At 37.4% G+C, this 21814-nt stretch overlaps 1 protein-coding gene across 2 annotated transcripts in view; it reads right to left on the bottom strand.

Moving 5' to 3' along the window:
- Positions 1-21814, bottom strand: part of ARHGAP18 (Rho GTPase activating protein 18) — an 89590-nt gene that overhangs the window by 13190 nt on the left and 54586 nt on the right. For both annotated transcript variants that reach the window (XM_087941265.1, XM_026705485.2), the window contains exons 5-10: positions 16312-16469; positions 12512-12677; positions 9194-9285; positions 7560-7637; positions 5251-5410; positions 398-480 (exon numbers count right to left, since the gene is read on the bottom strand). In XM_087941265.1, the coding sequence (XP_087797391.1) occupies positions 398-480; positions 5251-5410; positions 7560-7637; positions 9194-9285; positions 12512-12677; positions 16312-16469 (737 nt within the window). The remainder of the gene's footprint in view (positions 1-397; positions 481-5250; positions 5411-7559; positions 7638-9193; positions 9286-12511; positions 12678-16311; positions 16470-21814) is intronic.

The raw sequence follows: 21814 nt of genomic DNA, 5'->3' as shown, positions 1-21814 counted from the left end.
CTTTTTAATATAACTTCCCCCACCTCATCTCACAACTCAATGCAGGAACTACATGCTGGAACTATCTTTTTAAAATGGGGTTGTCTATCCTCTACTACAAGAGAATGGAAAGAAAAAAAAATCACCTCTTAAGATAATTGGTTCTACTGTGTTCTTCCTGATTCTTTCTTTTGTAGGTAAAAGATACCAGGTTACTTTCTTTTTTGTTCACTGAACCTCCATATTCCAAACTGAACATCTTAATTTTATGCCTCCAAAATCATTCTGATCCCAACTGGGCAACAAGACCTGGCTGCTCAGAACATGTGATCGTTTTTTTAATTTAACAAGCAAACTTTTTTTTCTGGAATTATCAATCACCAATCCTGATATTTAAAAATAAGATCAAGTGCCTAACCTTGAGTGTATCTCTGTTTCCCTCTGGGAGAAGAAGAACCAAAAGATTCAGTGCTTGCAGCTGATGTTTCTTGGTTGGAAGCTCTGCCAAGAAAATGTGCAAGTATATCAATTTTGGAATGATTTTGCATTTTCCTCAATGACATTACTGGACACGAAATAATATAATTAACCTTTCTGAAATGCTGTAAAAGATTCAAATTATGACAATGGATTGACAAAAGCTACATATTCATGTTTTTCATGACTCAGCTACCAAGCTATTTATTAGGTCTCGAATAATGGCAACCTCTGTTAGCTATTTTGTTTCATGGGGCAATGCTTCCTGATATAAAAATATGTGATAAAAGAGAACACCTTCCCAGATGTATGCATATGAATTGAAGAGAGTTTATGAAACTCAGTAAAATACAGGAGTCCTTCCTGTGCAAATTATTACCAAATAAATTGTGATGCTGATCCAGGAATACCAAACTCTGCACGATTGCTAAAACTACTAGTAGGAAGCAATAGCAATGTTATTATCCGCAATGTTCAGGATGCTTAAAATTTCCCCTGCATATATTTTGCTTAATATTTTTATGTACTGTATAATCTAGCTTTCAGGATAGAAACTAAGCAAATTTGAAAAATGCCTGCATGGAATACACATAGCAAATGTCCTTGCCAATTATAGAATTTGTATCTACATATACAAACAATGAGGATAATCATGAAATTCTGAAAACCAGTCATGCAGACAAGGGGAAATCAGATATAATCCAACCTTAAAACATTCTTATTCATTGCCCTTTCCCATGGTATAGATTATGTATATTCTAAGTCTGACAGAATGGTGCGAATCTTTTAGACAAATGTAAACAAATAACTATGTCTTAATACCAATTACTCAGTGTCTCCCTTTAATTCACTGGAAGAGCTTATATAAGAAATGCTGATAAGGCAATAAAAAGAAAGCATCTATAGCTGAAACTAACATGTAACTCTAGAAATAAAAAGATCTGCCACACCACTGCTTCCTCATTTGCTGATAATTCTCAACATACTATCAAAATAACCCACGACTTTTTTTTCACAAGGTATAGATTTCAAACAGATTCAGCAATTAGGTATTGTCCTTAATTTTATGGATCTGGAATTTGCAGAAAGCATCTTTAGCAAATTCTCGTCTTACTCTGAGCTAGCCAACTGCTGAGAGCAGAGAACCTCGGCCAATCAGCAGCCTCTTTCAAACTGGCCAAGACTATGCTGTCTCTAGAATGTCCAGTCTTCTGTGAATAATAATTAACTTTTGTTTTCAAAAAAAGAAAAAAAACCAAATCTATTTTTAATAGAAGAAAATAGCTCAGAATTGAACCAAGCAATCCTTGGTGTAACAACCCAAACTCCCAGTAAGATTATTTAGATGAACACAGACATGAAAATGAAGTAACCAGAAGAAGGAAACAAACCATCTATGCAACGTTTTCCAATAAAATGGATACCTATGGAACTTCATGAAAAAGGGCTACATACATAAAAAATATCTCCAAAATAACCAACAATTACAACTGTATAGCTTCACTGTAGCAGAACTAACTAAAGTTCTTCAAAACATTTTAAGTAAACCAAAAGATATGGTAGTCTCAAAAATAAAAACAGGCATTGGCAAGGTAAGAAAGCGAGAATAAAGCTAAAGCTTTTGCAAGATGCTAGAATTAGAGGAGGTTTTGGCCTGCCTAATTGGGAGTTGTATTACCAAGCTGCAAATTTGATGTGGGTCAAGGAATGGATAACATTAAGAAAGATTAGATTGTTGACACTAGAAGGTCATGATTTGCTGTTGGGTTGGCACGCTTTCTTATGGTATAAGGGAACTAAAACACAGGGTTACTTTAGAAGACATTATATACGGGAGTCTTTGTGGTTAAACTGGGAGAAGATAAAAAGACAATGTTATTTGAAAATTCCAGTTTGGTTATCGACCATTGAAGCATTTTCCTATCCTATAATTTATAAGAAGGAACAAACAGTTAGATATGGGGAACTATTGGATGAAAAGGGTGAACTTAAATCGATACAAAATCTAGAGGAACAAGGTATAAAGATGAATTGGTTTTCATATGCGCAAATACACTCAAGGTATGATGAAGATTCTAAAACAGAGGGATTTTATGATAAACAGACTGATCTAGATAAGATTTTGACAGGTACTGATGAAAAGGTGATTAAAAAATTATATGGTTATTTACTGGGAATTAAGCTAGAGGAAGAACAAGTTAAAGAAACTATGATTGTTTGGGGGAAGAATTTTGGATATGGGATTGATTTAGAGAAATGGCAAAAACTATGGTCGCAAAATTATAAAATGACAATGTCAACAGCTTATAAAGAAAATCTGTATAGGATGTTTTACAGGTGGCACTTTCCCCCGACAAGGATAGCAAGAATGTTCAAGAATAAATCTGAAAAATGCTGGAAATGTCATCAGATACCTGGCTCATATTACCATATGTGGTGGACTTGTGAGGATGCTAGAAAATATTGGACTAAAATCCACATGTGGTTGGAAAAAATGACAAAGAAACACATAGATTTGAAACCGGAGTTTTTTTTATTGGGAATCTTACCAGATACATATAGTAAAGACTTGAAATATCTGATTGTAAATGTATTAACAGCGGCTAGGATTGTATTTGCTAAAAATTGGAAAAATGAGAAAGTACCATTGCAGGAAGAAATTATCAAGAAAATATTGGAATGTACTGAGATGAGTAGATTGACATTTGAAATTAGAGAGTAAGAGGATAAACAATTCTATAAAATTTGGGACCCTTTCTATCAATGGTTGGATGATAAAATATAATAATAGAATATTTAGAATGTTAGATAACAAGGAATATTTTTGCTTTTGCTTTTGCTTTTGCTTTGTTACTTGACATCATATCTATAAAGTGTTTTTAGGATAGATTTGGTTATGATTATATGATTTGTTATAGAATAAACTATCTAAATTATAGTTATCTCATAAAGTATGAATGAATAAAATTATAGTCAAATGATTTTCTAATAGTGATACTAGGATATATAAGTTTGGATTGATAATATGAGTTATTATGTAATGTAACTGTAATTGAGACTATGAAATGAATGCACAAAACTGATGAACCAACCGACACACTGTTTGTATATATGTATGGAAGAGAGCTGATGTTTTTACGTTTTGTTTGTTTTGTTTGTTTTTAAAAAATCAATAAAATTGTTTTCAAAAAAAATAAAATAAAAACAGGCATTATCTTTATTCTACAACATACAGTGTAAGGACTGTAACAATCACTTAGCAGGATACTAGCAGAGCACATACTGGAACACCAAGTAGCAATCAGAAGACACAATGAAACGTCCTTATTTTTACAACATGGCAGATTAAACCATAGCATCTTAGACCAAGCTAAATCCAAAAATGCTAGGAACTTCCTAGAAGTTTGGCATTCAGACAAATCAGCCATCAACAAACACATAGAAATAAACTATATTTACACAGCACTCAAAAGAGACAATAAAAGAACTAAGTAGAAAACAAAAATACCAGAACAACTCTCAAGCAATCAACATCCAGATATGCATGGATTAACACCTGAACAGTCAAGCAATAAACAATAATCTATTCAAGGAACCAAGGAAAAAAGATCACCGCCACCAACCTTGACAAGTTACTGCTTATAAACATAAACCAAACTCCCTTCTAACATTGAACATGTTACCTAGTCAGGTAATGAAATGTCTGCAAGCAAATAATGAAGTTCAAAGAGTACTAAAAATTCCACGAATCTGTTTTTCCCCAATCAATGCATTCTATGTAGACATATTAATTTGTGTGCATTTGGTTATGGTTTACATAGAGATGGTTGCAAATAATGAATAAAAGTATTAATACATTTGGAAGCCTAAAATCCTTCTGTTTATTATAGTGCTAGAAAAACTTTGCAAATGGCATTCTTGCGAATGTTATGAAGTGTGTTGTCCCACAAAGTCCCAAGAGAGTTGCATGGCAGTAAACAGTATGAGAATACCATTTATCCAAAACTGCACTGAAGGGCTTTGTCCCTACTTAGACTGAGGCAAGAACTAAATGGAAGGAGGGGCAGAATTCTCACCAATGGGAAAAAAAATAGCCACAAATATAAGATGAACTCATTGGAATGTGTATCCCGGCTTCCTCTGAACCTCCTTCTCTGGAGGGAGAAAAAAATGCAAGCAGATTTCCAATGCTAATGGGTTAACTGAAGTATCTGGAAAATTGTATCACATCAGTTGTGGACTGTGAAAAAGGTTCAGCAATCGACAAGGGTACATGCAACCAAGAGAAGAGGTGAAAAACATAACTACGGAACTGCTCAAAATCTACAGCTGCTTAACCTTAACTTTTTCTTAAAAGAATGGTAACATAAAATAACACTTTCAAAAGGAGCCCTAATCCAGCAGAGGCTCCTTATACTAGAATGAGGAAAAAGATCATTTATGGTGATTCCTCCTTCTGGAAACCCCTAACTTTGCCTGATAGTCTGCTCCACAAACCTGGGGGCAATTTGGGATGTGGTATGGGGCTTTTTGCAGGAAAAGGAACAAATAATCAGAAATCTCTTACTATATCATTCTGCTGAACCCTGTTCCTTCAGTGGACATTTAAAAGCTAGAAATCTGAGACCTATATGTCAATAAAGATTAAGTGCACACGGTAGTTTCGGTGGTTGCCTAATCTATGCATCTCATAGGCTGAGCCAGCCGTGTTTATCTTGTATGTTCAGCATGTGACTCTGAGTAATCTCCCAACAGTAAACCCCACCACCCCTCACCCCAAAAAACCCTACTTACTCTGTACATCCTGGAAAGCCTTAAGATACTCCACAGTGAACAAGGGTTGTGGCAATTCTCGGATGAAGAATTTTAGAAGGCTGGCTGCATCATGCTGTTTGACACTGTCCCAGTTGAAAGTCCCTTCGTAAAACTTCGATTCTAGCTCTTGGCAAAGGTTCTAAGTGACACAGGGGAAAGAAATGCAGGTGCTGAGGATAGCATTTCCTATTTTAAAAATATTACAGTTTACAATCTGCCTGAAAAAAGTAGCACATAAAATCTAACAGACGGTGTCATTTCCCCCCTCTCATACATCAGGCTTACCGCTATATTTCCCAGGATTTTTCAAACATTGCACTAAAATATGTATTTTGTGCTTTTTGTGTAGGCAATGCCATATAAACCAAAAGACTGGATTTTCATTTTAACCCTAGTTCATGTGTGTTTTCTTCTTCACAGTAACAGTGTCCATAAGAGGGAGAGATTGTCCAAAAATCCTTTTAATTAACAACAACAACAAAACACACATGCACAATGTTTTAAAATTTAAAATCAATTATGGGGAGATACTTCTGAATTCCTTCCTTCAAATTTCAAATAATTAAGATGACTATGGATGGATTTTGGTACTACGCTAGAACAGGCCGCATTTTCTTAGACATATCTTCTGGAAGCGGAATGGGACAACTCGCCACAGCCAACTTACTGTGGGACAACTTACCATGGCCAACTTGCTGCTAGACAACTAGCCACATGATAATTTAACAATTCAATTTAATTATTCAAAATAAATAAAAAAAATATTTAAATTGTTGTCATTCACATTTCATTCAATGCCTCCTTTTGCCTCCTTTCTTTAATGATTCTATTCCACCATTTCTTTGATATTAGTGTAACACTTGTCCCATGGTAAATTGTCCCATGTCAAGTTGGCTGTGGTGAGTTGGCCATAGCGAGTTGGCCATGGTGAATTGTCATAGACCCTTCTGGAAGGTTGCCCAGCAAGCAAGTTATGGGTGGGACCAGAAAAACAGTATCTACACAAGGGAAGTTTAAATCTACAAGATAGTAGGTACAGAATCAGTATCAAAAATCTGCTGCACGTACAACACAGACAAGGCTTTTGAAGTGCCTGATTACAGATGTTGACACCCTTTGGAGATACTGCTGGTCCCTATCTTTTTTTCTAGCATTCTTTGTTTCTCCACGACTTCCAATTCCCTTTTTCAGCCCAAGCTCATTTTATGTTTGTGACACTCTGCTCCAAGCAGCAGCTGTATCTTTTAGCAGCTGTCTTTCAGAAGGCTTTTGATCTTAGTCCAAAGGCCATATGTGCAGTTTTCCATCCTGTAGGGCATTTGCACAGACGCCTGCCCAAAGCCCTAACTATCAAAACAGATAGTCCATTGGGACAAGGTGGAACAATTCTCCAACTTGATATAAAACACCTTTCTATGTTATGAAGACGAGTACCTCAATTATATTATCTGTCTTCTTTAATCCAGATCAAATCTCCCTCTGACAATATTTTACAAGGAATTTGGATGTAATTCAGGTAGCCTAAGAGAAGTAACTTCTGCCTGATGTCTCCTTTTTTAATATGCTATCTCAAAGCCACTTGCTGATCCTCCCCCAAACCCACTTCATAAAATGCACATTTCACATCTTGCTTCAGTTCAACAATTTGCCAGGTCAACAAGAAACCATATTTCATCTTCTTAGATTGTGCATGCATTTCTAAATTGTATAACCTACTTATCCAATTTGCAGCTTTTGCTTTAGAATTCACATTTTATGAATATTTGAAAGCTACAGAAATAAAATTGGTTTCAAAATATGACAAGAGGATAATGAGTTATTAGAAAAGCAGTAACAACTGCATAAGTTTCTCCTGTACCCAGGGAGAAAGCAACCATTACAGAGGACAACATCTGAGTAAAATGACAGGGAACTGATCTCTTCAGCTCCACTCTTTAATTTAATTCAGAAACATCTTTAAAGTAATTTTATGTATCTATGTGCGTGTGTTTGAGTGTATGTGTGTGAATGTGGGTATATAGTCTTGATCTGTATATAAAATCTATAGTTTTGAAAAAATCAATTCTGAAAGTCATAAAATAAATTTTGACAAGCAGACAATCTGCTCTTTAGCTTCTACCTACTTCTACTATGTCATTTAGAATGAATAGATAGAAGTTATGATTTTATTTAAAGATCTGAGTTTGAGGCTTGCTACTGATTATGCACACATTATCAAATATAAACAAAGAACAAAACACTGGTAGAAAACACAGTACCCATTTTCCTAAGCTGAAGGGCCATTTTACCTTTACTCTAGCAACAACTCCTGGTATTCGAAGCAATCCTTCTGTTTCCAGCTTTCCCCCTTCTATCTGAGAAATGAGCTGAACATAAAAATGGAAAACAGAAAGCAGACATATCATGAAACAGCAAGAAGATTGATACTATCGTAACAATTTCAGCATATATGCCTCCCTGCTTCATGATCTTTTTTTTGCAGTACCACAACTACGGGATGTCTTTGGGCTAAAAAGAGCCTACTACCAATGTTATTGTTACACGTGTGCATAAAGTGACATTTATCCAGAATCAATTTGGAGAACAGCTAATACCTCACCCACCTCGGAATATAGACTTTATTTATTGATCTCTGAAATTTATCTCCTGCTTTCTGCTTTGGCCTCCTTCCCATTCCTGACTCAGGTAAAATAATTTATTGGGAAGGAGGAGAGATCTGTTTGCATAGATATTAATCAATGAAAAATCTTTTATATGCAGAAGAGAATTTACAGTTCACATATACTCAATCAAATGCATTTAGCCAGGTGCAGAACATGAGTCTTCTTGCTAATGATGGCTTAAGTGCAGAATTTTTATCCTTAGGTATTAGCCCAGGGTGGACAGTATCAGGGAAAAATAAAACATTTATACAGAGACAAGAAGATTACTGCCCAGCTTACGTTAGTTCTGGATATTGCATCTAACTTAATGCCACTTTACAAAGTTCTCCTTTATTTCATTTATACCTGCCAGAGTCAATCAGATACTGATAAATGCATGATGAAAACAGGAATGTTTTCATTGCCTTGAGGAAAGTATTAATGCCATAATCACCTACAGGGAAAGCATATGGAGGCCAAGACAGAATATCCCAATTTTCCCAAAATCCATATAATTCTAGGGAAATAGGATTGTCAATAGGCCCCTTGAGATACCTAAATGAACTAAGGCAAGGCAGTGTATGATGTAACCTGGTACGAGACCATGTGTGGCTTTGTATTAGCAGCCAACTTTGAATTGGGCCTGGAGGTTGACTGATAATAAGTAGTTCAGGCAGTGGTATGAAAATCAATGTGACTCTGCAGTGGCGAGATGGTGAGACTGCATTCTGGACCAATTGCAACTTCTGAAATGTTCCCCAACAACTGTCCTATAAGAGCACACTGCAGTAGCCTAATTACATAGTTAACACATAAGTTGTGTAATCATCACCGGGATACCATGGCCCAAGTAGGGCCACCATTGATGCAGTAGCCTAAACTAGGCAAAGATCCCATAATTTCCTTTTGCTATTTAATCCCCCACTTTTCCCCACTCTTTTGTGCTACGAAGGTCCATGTGATCTTGGTTTATTCTGCAAAATTCTGGGGAAATCATTCTCAGATAAGACACAATTCTTTGTATTACTAATTGATGATTGTGTAAAAAGAAGGTAAGAACAACCTGCTTAGCCTGCCCACTGATCTACAAAGAGCAGAAAGAATTTTATCAAGGCATCAAATATAAAAAGGGAAAATGCCATTCTTAGTAAAAAATATTTTGCTAGATAATAAAATATTAGCCATTTTTTTAAAAATTCAGTATTACATACAGTATCTTTCAGGACTCAATCCCAAAGCTCAATGAAGTAGAATGAAAGGACATCAGTCAGCCTACTTACTTTTTGAAAGATAAGCGGTGTCCGGATACCTGGAATTCTCTTTTGATCATGTTCTAGCAAAACCAAGAGTGGAACACCAAAAAGACCAGATTCTGTAGTAAAGGAGGAGGAGGGAGGGCGGGTTCGTAAAGTGGTGACATGAAAACATTTAAAAATAATATTTGCTTTTAATTTTCATGCTCAGACAGAAAAGTTATTTTCAGTACAATCCCATTACAAAATTGTTGTTTTTCAGGACTAAAGCCCACTAAACATGCAGTTAAAGAGAAGACAAAGTTATTTTCTGAAAATATGCAGGAAAAATACTTCACACATAAACACAGGCAAAAGGCTAAGAAGGGAGAGGGAAAAAAAAAACCTTAAATGGATTTAGGCATGGACTATCATCCGATAAACAACATTGATTTTTTTACAGATTGATTATGAGAATATGTGAAGTTATTTGTATACATTGAATTATCATTGATATTATTGACAAGGATTATATCCCATTCTGTCCATCAGCTGAAGCTTTTCCTGAAGCTTTTTCATGTATCTATTGAGCTTGGGTAAGTCAGAATAAGCAAAAGGCAGGAATAAGTGAAAAGAGAAGTTTCTTAGGTAGAAATCAGTAATACAAATCTCCAAAGCTAAACACTAATCATATGAACAAAAAATTCCTATACTTACTTGTTATGAAATACACTATAATAAGTGAGAAATATTGCAAAAACATTCTAAAATGTGTTGCTAGAATTATTTTCTGCAGGTGGATGAAAATCACACATATTCAGAGAAGTCAGATATCTCTTGCTATGGCTTTTAGTAATTTAGTTCCTACCCTGGCATCTCTAGTGAATATTTCCTGCATATTTTGGCACAGGAAACTACTTGATTAACTGATAGCATGTTTCAATTCATGACAGCTAACAAAAACATGTTCCTGGTTTTAATCTATTTAATCTGTCGTTTTAAAATTAATTTTGTATTTCTTTTTAAGAAAACATTGCATTTAAAAAATTATTCAACACTGCCCTGAAATCCAAATTGAGGTAGAATATTCACACACACGCACGCAAAAACAGAGGCGTACACACCAACACACACACACATTTCATTCAGGCAGACTGAATCACGTTGATCTGATAATGGATATTTTGTTTCTACCCATCTGTCTCTCCAAGTGTACATCAACATATGAGACTAAATAAAAGATATGAAATCAAAGAAAAATCTAAGAAGGCAAATTTAGAAAATAGTGAAACTCATTATTGAAGTAATGAAAAAAACTGCTTTTAGTTATATAATCTCTCCTTCAAAAGGCTTTTGATTTTCCCTTTTAAATTAATTTCTCAGTTGTTTCAAGCTGCAATCCTATAGCCTCAGGTCCCTGGTAGAAGAGGATTCCCACCCTCTTTGTCACCACAAAAGTTGGTGTATGCTGGCCATAACAGGAGAGTTGAAGTCTTTTGCCTTGTCTTGTTGGAAGATTCTGAAACTGTGGTTATCCAAAACTCTCTCAAACCACCTGCTATCCCCAACATACTGAAAATTCAAATTAACTCTGGAGAACTTAAATGATGACCTCCACATTGAGTAAGCATTTCTAGATACATGCAGCCTGCATGCATAGAATCTCTTTTATAGATTGGTATCTTGTAACAGGGGGCACAATGGCTCAGCTTTTAAAGACGCTGAGGTTGTCAGCTGGGAAGTTGACAGCTTGGATTCAAGATTCAAGTGCTGTATGACAGGGCTCCCTGTTACTTGCCCCAGCTCCTGCCAACCAAGCAGTTCAAAAAGCATGCAAATGTGAATAGATAAATAGGTACCACTTTGGTGGGAATGTAACAGCCTCAGCATAGAGTCATATGACCATCAAAGTGTCAGTGCTGGTTCCTTCGGCTACGGAGGTAAGTACTGCCCCCTAGAATAAGACACGACTGGACAGGGAAAACCTTTATCTTTTAATAGTGAAGGGTCTGCATATTCCAATGAGGCTATAAGCTCTGTTGCTGAGTGGGTTTCATTGTTTATAATTTAAAATTTGTAAGACCACCCAACAGTGACTTTGAATGGCATATAAATTATAAACAGAACCTTGGTATGTTAAATCAGAAAAAGAAAACAGGATTATAACAGGGGGGAATAGACATACAGATAGTCCTCGACTTACAACTACAATTAAGGCCAGAATTTTGGTTGTAGGTTAGACTTAGACTTAGAATAACTTTATTGTCACTTTGAATGTACACTAATCGGCATACATTAAAATGAAATTTTGTTGCATACACCTCTCAAAAGGTTGCTGTAGTCTTTTCAGTAGACTATAGATAGCATACAGATGTGCTGTTTCAGAGGTGCCACAACTCAGAAGACATGCTTCCAAGACTCCATCAGATGGCATTGCTTGACAAATGAAACCACCAATGCATGGACCCAAACACATGCCACTCCTGAAAAACCATAACCAATCCAGAAGCGTGCATGGGTCTAACAAAAGGTGACTAGACCAGAATGCATGCATGTAGTACTTAAGTTGTTCTGTATCATCCATGCAATTTTTGTTCTAAAACTTTCAAGCGCTAAGCCTTTCAAATGGTTATTTCATCCCTGCCTGATGAATTCAGTCATAAGGGATTGCTCTCAGCAATCAAGAAATCCTTTCTGAGAAACTTTCAAAGCTTCTGAAAACTAGAAACTGTTTAAAGAAAGGACGGATATATATATATCAAAAAAGGGAAAGCAAGAGAGAGCATAAAGAGCCAGCTTACAGCACAGGTTAATTACAGAGGGATCATCTAAATGGTTTCAGGCAGAAAACATGAATTTATGCCCATAATAAATATAAAATATTATCTCCTCTATCTCGAGGATATTTTATTATTTTAAGGCACAGCTTTGGTTTCATACTGCAGCTTACCTACTGTCTGATCTAGATATGGTTAAGTACATTTAAGTATATTTAACACTGCAGTGGAGATCAGTGGAATATAAATGTGCTTATCTGAGCCAAGGTTTTCCACTACCAGCACTTTGCCTTGCATATCGTAGATGTGGCGGGGGGGGAGGGGGGGAGGAGGCAATATCTCTCTTGAATAGAGCTCAACTCACTAGGCAAATTCTCTTTGCTTTCCTGACAGTGAGGAAATGATTTGCCATTGCACAATGACCTTCTACTCTGTTCTTATTCCTAACTGTATATGGAATCCAAATTAACCGTATCTCATTATTCCCCTCCACTGACAATGTTTACAAATTAAAATACGCAAACGTGTACCCGAACATGCATTTTGCAAAACCAACCAACCAACCAAAAGCCAAATTCAACAAACTTACCTTTCACTTTAATTTTTGCTGCTTTCTGTGGCTTCAGTTCAATTCCAAGTATGTCAAAAAGAGCAGACAGTTCAATCAGGGCCAAAGCATGGATTTTCTTCATATCCTGAGGTGCAAGATCTCCAATTTTTGTTGTACCCGTTTTGTCCTTCGGAAATCTGAAGTTCTATTTAAATGTACGTAATGCAGTTGTGTGAAACCTTGGTGTTAACAATTTCATTTAAAAAAAAAAAACACGAAAAAACACTAGAACTAAATCTACATTTCTAGAAGTGCAAAAGGCATGTCTTTAGGCAAAAGTATTCATTCTTTCAGGGCACTGCCTTGAACAGGTGAGGGCCTTGAAAGTGGCAGAGAATTTCTCTATCTGGCAGCCCCTTTGAAGTTAGGCAGTCTGAAGAGAAGTCATTCTTGTATTTCTTTAAATGAAAATACAAGCTTGGTGCAAAGTGGAGCCCTTCATAACTGCTACTGAAATGTACCCTGGTCAGAGAAAGGAAAATCCTACTTTAAAAACACCACTGTTTTGAAGACAGCTACAAGTTTGGGGGAAGAATAATTGTTTTGTTATTATAGTGCATGTATTTCATAAATTTCTGATTGGAAACTTCCCTTCCCTTTGTTCCAACCATTTATGTAATTTAATTGGAGTTAATTATGCAAGCTGGAAAAATTAAAGTTAACTAACAATCTTTAAACAGATTTGTGGTTAATTTAGCATCCTACAGGTTGTTTAGCAACTCTAAATGTTTTATAATCTTAAAACCACCATCTTCCTCCAATGACAGGCTGAGGAAATAAGCAGCACACATTTTTCCCCCCAGTCTGAGTTGGATACATGTACTGTAAGTAGAAAGGACAGTATAGTGGGAACAGATTTCCTGTCAGGTCCTGGACTCAAAGCTTCTCTGTCCAAAAGCCCTGGGAAAGTTGAAATTAGTAGGATACAACTGGCAGGAAGACCAAAAATGCAAGTATCAGCAGTAGTTAATTTCTTTTCCAGTGCTTTTTGCTCAGTTGTGCATTTTTACCTTTATCTATTGCCTATTCTTTATGAAGAAAATCTATCTATGTGGTCACTAAGATCTGACAACAACCCATAGGACGTAATAATCCATTCTATTGTCTACTGATAAAAAAATTGCTACCTCTTGAATATAGATCTAAGTTTCCTTTTCTCGATTTGCTTACCTTCTTTCCCAAGTATTCACTTTTCTGCATTTATTAAAATAAAAATATTTAATTCATTGTTAGCCCATGCACTCAAAAATATTTGGGCCTGATAACTGGTTAAAAGAGGAAAATGCAGCCATTCTTTAAAAGGAAGGGGAATCTCTTGGTCTGACCCATCCACATTCCAAATAAACATCTCCACATACAGGTGAAACTCGAAAAATTAGAATACCGTGAAAAAGTTCATTTATTTCATTAATTCAACTTAAAAGGTGAACCTAATATATGAGATAGACTCATTACATGCAAAGCAAGATAGTTCAAGCCATGATGTGGCACAATTGAGATGATTATGGCTTACAGCTCATGAGAACCCCAAATCCACAATCTCAGAAAATTAGAATATTGTGAAAAGGTTCAATATTCTAGGCTCAAAGTGTCCCACTCTAATCAGCTAATTAAGCCATAACACCTGCAAAGGGCTCCTGAGCCTTTAAATGGTCTCTCAGTCTGGTTCAGTAGGAATCAATCATGGGAAACACTACTGACCTGACAGTTGTGCAGAAAACCATCATTGACACCCTCCATAAGGAGGGAAAACCTCAAAAGGTAATTGCAAAAGAAGCTGGATGTTCCCAAAGTGCTGTATCAAAGCACATGAATAGAAAGTTATGTGGAAGGGAAAAGTGTGGAAGAAAAAGGTGCACAAGCAGCAGGGATGACTGCAGTCTGGAGAGGATTGTCAGGAAAAGGCCATTCAAAAGTGTTGGAGACTTTCACAAGGAGTAGACTGAGGCTGGAGTCAGTGCATCAAGAGCCACCACACACAGACAGCTTCAAATGTCGTATTCCTCTTGTCAAGCTGCTCCTGAACAACAAACAACGTCAGAAGCGTCTTACCTGGGCCAAAGAAAAACAGAACTGGTCTGTTGCTCAGTGGTCCAAAGTCCTCTTTTCTGATGAGATGCATCTCATTTGGAAACCAAGGACCCAGAATCTGGAGGAAGAATGGAGAGGCACACACTGCAAGATGCTTGAAGTCCAGTGTCAAGTTTCCACAGTCTGTGTTGATTTGGGGAGCTATGTCATCTGCTGGTGTTGGTCCACTGTGCTTCATTAAGACCAGGGTCAACGCAGCCGTGTATCAGGAGATTTTGGAGCACTTCATGCTTCCTTCTGCAGACGAGCTTTATGGGGATGCTTACTTCATTTTCCAGCAGGACTTGGCACCTGCCCACACTGCCAAAAGCATCAAAACCTGGTTCAATGACCGTGGGATGTGCTTGATTGGCCAGAAAACTCGCCTGACCTGAACCCCATAGAGAATCTATGGGGCATTGCCAAGAGAAAGATGAGAGACATGAGACCAAACAATGCAGAAGAGCTGAAGGCCGCTATTGAAGCATCCTGGTCTTCCATAACACCTCAGCAGTGCCACAGGCTGATAGCTTCCATGCCACACCGCATTGAGGCAGTAATTGCTGCAAAAGGGGCCCAAACCAAGTACTGAGTCCATATGCATGCTTATACTTTTCAGAGGTCCGATGTTGTTCTATGTACAATCCTTGTTTTGTTGATTGCATGTAATATTCTAATTTTCTGAGATTGTGGATTTGGGGTTTTTTGTAAGCCATAATCATCACAATTATGACAAATCATGGCTTGAACTATCTTGCCTTGCATGTAATGAGTCTTTCTCATATATTAGTTTCACCTTTTAAGTGGCATTACTGAAATAAATGAACTTTTGCATGATATTCTAATTTTTTGAGTTTCACCTGTAGAAGACACCAAAAAAAGAAAAACATTTATTTTTTATTTAAGGGCTGATCTTAAACAACGCTTATGATTCTGAAACTGTTCCTTAACTTCAAATGACCAATCACAATAATGGAGACTACAGTTCCATCATATCTATCCAAATGACTTTATAAAGGAAAACAAGCTAAAAATTCTTTAGCATGACAACTGATTTTCAATTAATGGCCCACTGACCAGCAATACAGGTAGAACCTCTGCTATAATATTTTACCACCCCGCTTGTTGCATATGGCTCTTTATCCCTCATCAAATAAGTTAATTGTGGGACCTATCACTGATGATATATAATTCAAGCTACATTTCTACCATTAGTATCCAAATGACAACAAAAATATCCTAGAAATAATCCCATGAACCTTGTTCATGTTGTCTTCCCTCATTCAAAGGTTTGTACTAATAAGCAATGGATGGGGCTGATGTTAATTTATTCACAAAATGCCTCATCCCATGAATAAGATATGAATGGGCTTTAGAAGGGGTCCCCAACTTCTGGTCAGTGGACTGGCACTGGCACTGGGTCGCAGCATACCAGAAACTGGGCCATGCAAACTAGTGAAGTCCCATCTGCGGAATGCAGACAGCACGCAAAAACTCCGCCGCCTCCGGTCCGCAGGAAACTTCTCTCCATAGAACCAGTTCTTGGGGGAGGGGATGCTGGACTACCGGAAAGGTACAGCATTCACCTCTTTTAAATCCAAGTTGTACAATGGATTATTTGGGACGGGGACATAGATAAAAATGGGTGAAAAATTACAAAATGAAGGGCATTAAGCTAAATATATGCATATACACATATAAACACTTACAGGAAGCAGAGCGTCATCTTCTTTGTCTTTTAACAAATCACTTTCAGAGTTATTTTTGAGGTTAACCGCTTGTTCAGAAAATGATATTTCCAAATTAATGTCTGTTTCAGCCGGTTGCAAATCTTCTCTTGGGCAAGTATCAATATGTTGACCATATGCTACATATGGAAGAGAGGGCAGAGGAGAGGGGAAGGGAAGAGAAGGGAGGAAAGGAGAGGAGAAATTTTATTCACAGGATTCTTTTGTTAAATACATGAAGATAATGAATTTTACCAATATTAATCCAATGGAGGTAAGAAATGTATTGTTTAGCTGATTAAATAATGGATTAAATGGAGTGATATTGAATTATTGTCTACATTATAAAAAATTCCATCTCATGAAAGAAGAAGATTCAAATAAGCAAGTGACATTGGAAATTGTACAGAAGAGGAAAATTAGCAGAATTTGCTTCCCTGCCCTCTACCTTTTTTTGAGTTACCACACTCCTTTCAGTGAAGCAAAAAGATGCACTGGATTTAATTGTCAGTCAACCAAATAATAATGAGTAACCTATTACAGGTTTAGACAGGACAATCATATAACATAACTCCCCATGTTTTAAGCCTAACTTTCATGTTGTTTTCTCTAAAACAACATGAAAGTTAGGCTTGAAACATGGGGAGTTATGTTATGTAATGCTATTCATCATAATTCCTGGCTTTTCCTCAGCCCTCAAATGAACTCAATATCAGGTTGCTCCATTCTGTGAAAAACTAGCAATGTAAGTTGTAACCTGTGCTTGAATTTTTACTGTGTTTTTCTAACTTACTATTTAGTTTTAAAATAGAGAAGTGTATCAAATCGAAAGTGCTATCGTTCACCTATGCTCTGATTAATTTTTGTAAGTTTTGAAATAAGTATATTTATATTTAAAAAATGCAACTAATCATACCCACACAATTCTACTTGAATGAGCCAAATTAAGCATAAAATATACAAGTTTTTAAGGAACTGTAACCTTCCTATATCCAACAATGTACCATCCAGTCATTGACATTGTTCTCAGTAAATTTCTTCCCCAGAGAACTAATTCACTATCAAAGGATATACGTATTTTAGAGAACATTGTGGGGCATTTTTTTTCACTGTGGCTCTTTTTGCCATTCAAACAAATAAACAAACAAAAAACACCCTATTTTCTCTTTTAAACTGGCCTATGAACACCCAGCTTTCTCTCTGGATGACCTAGTTAGAATGGTAAGACAAAGAGAAGATGTCCTTGGCCGCTTGCTTATCTGCTTGCTACCTGTAGAAAACAAGCTTTCGTGCATGAACTGACTTTGAGTGTGCACTCTCAGCAGAGGCTGTCTGCACAAGATTGCATCAGCCTTCTGGGCTCCAGTCTTCACTTGGGAGAGCTATACAATTAACGTCTCTGGAAAACATGATTCAGAAGGTTTGATCTTGCAGCTCTAAATGCCCTTGAATGATACTAATTATCTGGACGTGTTTCAACTGGGCTTTTGCCAAAATATAGTGGTGAAAATGCTTTGGTGGTCTGGGATGATGTCCTACCCTCAAAACTGAATTGGAGAAATGGAAAAGAATCTTCTAGATCTTTTTAGTGTATGCTTCTGGGCCATCTAGCAGGACTGAATCTAAGAGGCATTGATTCATTGTAGCTCCAGTCATTCCTGTCAGCTCACAGACAGAAAATGGGGTTGCAGAACTATTGTTTGACACCTTGGCTACTCTGCTATCACATTGTTTCTTTCCATGCTATTGCACAAAGTCACCCGGCCACTGCCTTTGAAATTGTTTACAAATTATATTGTCCTTATTTTCAAAATGTTGTTAGATATCTTGAATATTTGCCAGATAAGAAAAACAGAGCATAAATCACTGATGGTTAGCACCATTATGTCCCCCCTAGCCTAACAAAGGTACTATCATATTTAATGAGCAAAACAATGACACACTTCAAATGTTATTCCAGTAATATGTACAATTCTTTACTATGAACCTGGGAGTGATTGTCAAAAACAGCTGTTCCTTTAAAACAAAACAAAACAAAAAAGGCATAATGGTTCATAAGGAGAAGAGAAGAACCAAAACCCAAGCCAGGCTTTTTTTCCCCCTCTCTCTCTACTGGAGGTATACCCTAACCGTGTAATCTGGATGAAATCCAGGAGTTCAAAATACAGGCAGCCCATGACTTACAAATGCAATTGGGACCTAAGCAAGGCAGTTGTTAAGTGAGTTGTGCCCAATGTTATCTTTTTTTCTGCCACGGTTCTTAAGTGAATCGCTGCTGTTGTTAAATTAATCATGACATCGGTAGCAAATCTGGCTTCTCTCTTTGACTTTATGGGCCGGAAGCCTGCTGGGAAAGTTGCAAATGGCAATCACATGATTGTGAGACACTGCAAGTACTGTGAATACATGCTGATTGACCAGGGGTGGGATGCTACTGGTTCTGTCCAGCTCTATAGAACTGGTAGCTCTGAAGAGCAGCAGATACCGAACCAGTTCTGTGTTTGCTGCTGTTTGGCCCACCTGCCTGCCCGGGTTCTTACCTGTCCTTTATTTCCTGCTTTTTCAACCTCAGCTGCTTTGTGCGGCATAGCTGAGGTTGAAAAAGCAGGAAAAAGTGGCTTTTCAAATGCTGCGGACCTGCGCGCAGCACTTTTCAGCTGTCTGGGAGGCATAGCTAAAGGTTTTTTTACACATGTGCACACAAAACGTAGTCACCGAACCGGTAGTAACACCGGTTGAATCCCACCCCTGTGGTTGACAATTTTGATCCCATAACCTTTGGGATGTTGCAATTGTCATAAATTTGAAGACCAGCCATAAGCCACTTTCTTCAGTCCTGTTATAACTTTGGTCACTAAACAAATGATTGTGAGGATTGCCTGTAGATCAGTTGGAGATCTATTGATTTAGTGCAGAGCCCAAATCTCCACATTTCTTATTTGATTATTACCCGAAATCAGCAAATACAATTTTTATTTTGTTTGGCATTCTCTCAACCAATGAAGGGATATGGCCTACTACCTGTTGGCCTACAGCAGGGGTATCAAACTGGATTTCTTCGAGGGCCAGATCAGAATTGTAATTCTCCGCGGGGGGGGTGGGGGGGAGACAGGATGGACGCCTCGTGCAGTATTTTACCGGCCAAAGCGGGGCATGGGGGGTGCACGCGGGCCAGATTTAAGCACCCACAGGCTGGATCCAGCCCGCGGGCCTTGAGTTTGACTCCCCTGGCCTACAGATATACTGGTTTTGTTCCAAGTGTCTTTAAATGTTGAGTTTGGAAACAGAATTTTTTTTAAGTATTTGGGAAACTGGATGAAATTCACAAGCAGTTTTGGAGGGAGTTTAGTTATAACAAGTTTCAGATTAACAATGTTAAGAAGTGGAAGATATACAAAGAGCTACATTTATATATTGAGGATTTCTTTTTTTAAAAAAAGCTTTCTATTTTCTGTGTGCAATTGTTCTGAAAATAGCACACAGCTGAAGGTGACTTTCTAACAAACTTGCAAACTTCAGAAGAACAGCAGTGGATCAAATGCAGGGGGTTACAGATGAAAAGGAAAACGATAATTTATCTTTTCTCTTACCTATCTACATCCAAAACACATACAAGCTCCTGTTAACTTCATGCTACTGTTACATTCCCCCTTAAAACATACAAAGTGAATATGCAAACTACTGGGGGGGAAAGTGAGAGTTGCATGGTTTGATGTCAAATGTTATAACTCTGACAAGTATCTCCATAAATGTTTAGAGCTAAATCTAATTTACCATCATTAGGGTCACATGTCTCATTGGAATGGTATTCACAGATGGGATTTGTGATCTCTACTGATTTAATTACTATTTTATTATATTACTAGATATTTCAAAATTTGTCCAAGTTAATGTGTATTGTGCTGAAACAAATTATATTAGATTTTGATAGATGGTATAAGGTATCTTTGATTTGGCAGGGTAAAACTAAAATTAATATAACTTCTTTGCTTGTACATGTTTTATAATCAATATTTATGCTTATTCCAAAGAAGGTGATAGCTCTAACTCTGATATGGGATTTTAACTTTCTGGCAAAACATTCCTGGAAAGAATGGGTGCAAAAGGGTATAGTATGGTACATTGGATTAGCTGTTGTTTAATTATTACTTTAAATCTTTTCAGCAATTGCGAATAGAATTTTCTTTACCATCAATCCAAAAGGGGAGTATATCCAGTGAAAACATGTTTTGACAGCTCAATTCTGATTTGATGCTTTAGCACAGAGGTGTCAAACTTGATTTCATTGAGGGCTGCATCAGGGTTGTGTTTGACCTCGGAGGGCTGGGGTGGGCATGGCCATACTGGCCGTGGTCAGCATGTCACTAATGTCAGAGGCGCCTGTGGCAGCCCAAATGCTCTGCCAGTGCAAAATGGGCTCCCGAGCTCCATTTTTGGCTGCAACAGTCACCTGCAACCCCCTCTGCTAATGAAATGTAGTTCAGGGAGTGGACATGTGAGCTCTGTTTTCGGCTGAGATGGCATATTGCAACCCTCTGCCAGCAAAAACAGAGCTTGCAAGGGCCGCATGTGGCCCTCCCAAGCTCAATTTTCGCTGGCAGAGGCACCACAGGCTTGTCCTTCACTGTTTCCAGGATGGCTTGGCCAGATCTAAGCACCCCATGGGCTGGATCCAGCCCCCGTGCCTTGAGTTTGATACCCCTGCTTTAGCAGCTTCTAAAATACCTGGTAAATTATTAACACTGAACAATTCAATCTCAGGATATGTCATTATTGTGAGGTAGTCCAGACAAGAAACAAACACATCAGCTCTACTTTACTGTAAGATTATATTAATAGAATGTTACATTCTGAAAGTACATTTCCTTCCTGTCACCTTTACAGCCCAAGAAACTAGGGAAGAACCCTTTTGGCCTATTTGCCCTGTCCACAATTCCTGTTGGGAACTGGGCTGCCTCTTATCTAGCCTTTCCCCTGGCTGCAGCTCTTGCCCTTGTCTCCCAAGCCAAGGTCAGTCCCACGTATCCTTACAGAATCTAAGCCTCTCTTTTTTTCCTGTCAAAAACTAAAGGAACAGTTTAAAATATCTAACAAATATACAAGAAGTTTTGAATCAAGATTTGGAAATTCCAATTCTTTTCAACCAATGTACTAAAGTTTTGAGGAACACTAAATTTATATCCTTTTATTTAAGTTTAAATTATTTCATCAAAAAAGGACTTTTACTGGAATTCAATTGGTAGCATCAAAGTAACTCTAGATCTGAGGAATTACGCACAAAAAACATATATACAAAGTGATAGCAACGTTCCCACCAACAATAGTTCAAACTGTCCATCCAATCAGAGATGTGTATAATGTAATGTGGGCCATCTTCAGACGGTGATGCAGACAGATGTCTGCCATTGACTTTGGCCTATTTTGAAAAAGACCCACAGTTGCGCAGTAAGCAAGCAATAAGCATAAGTAGTAAAGTTCTTCCCCA

The sequence above is a fragment of the Pseudonaja textilis genome, chromosome 1 (assembly GCF_049901715.1).
Source record: "Pseudonaja textilis isolate UNSWEBS1 chromosome 1, rPseTex1.2, whole genome shotgun sequence".
Lineage (NCBI taxonomy): Eukaryota > Metazoa > Chordata > Lepidosauria > Squamata > Elapidae > Pseudonaja > Pseudonaja textilis.
This window is presented reverse-complemented; position numbering and strand designations above follow the sequence as displayed.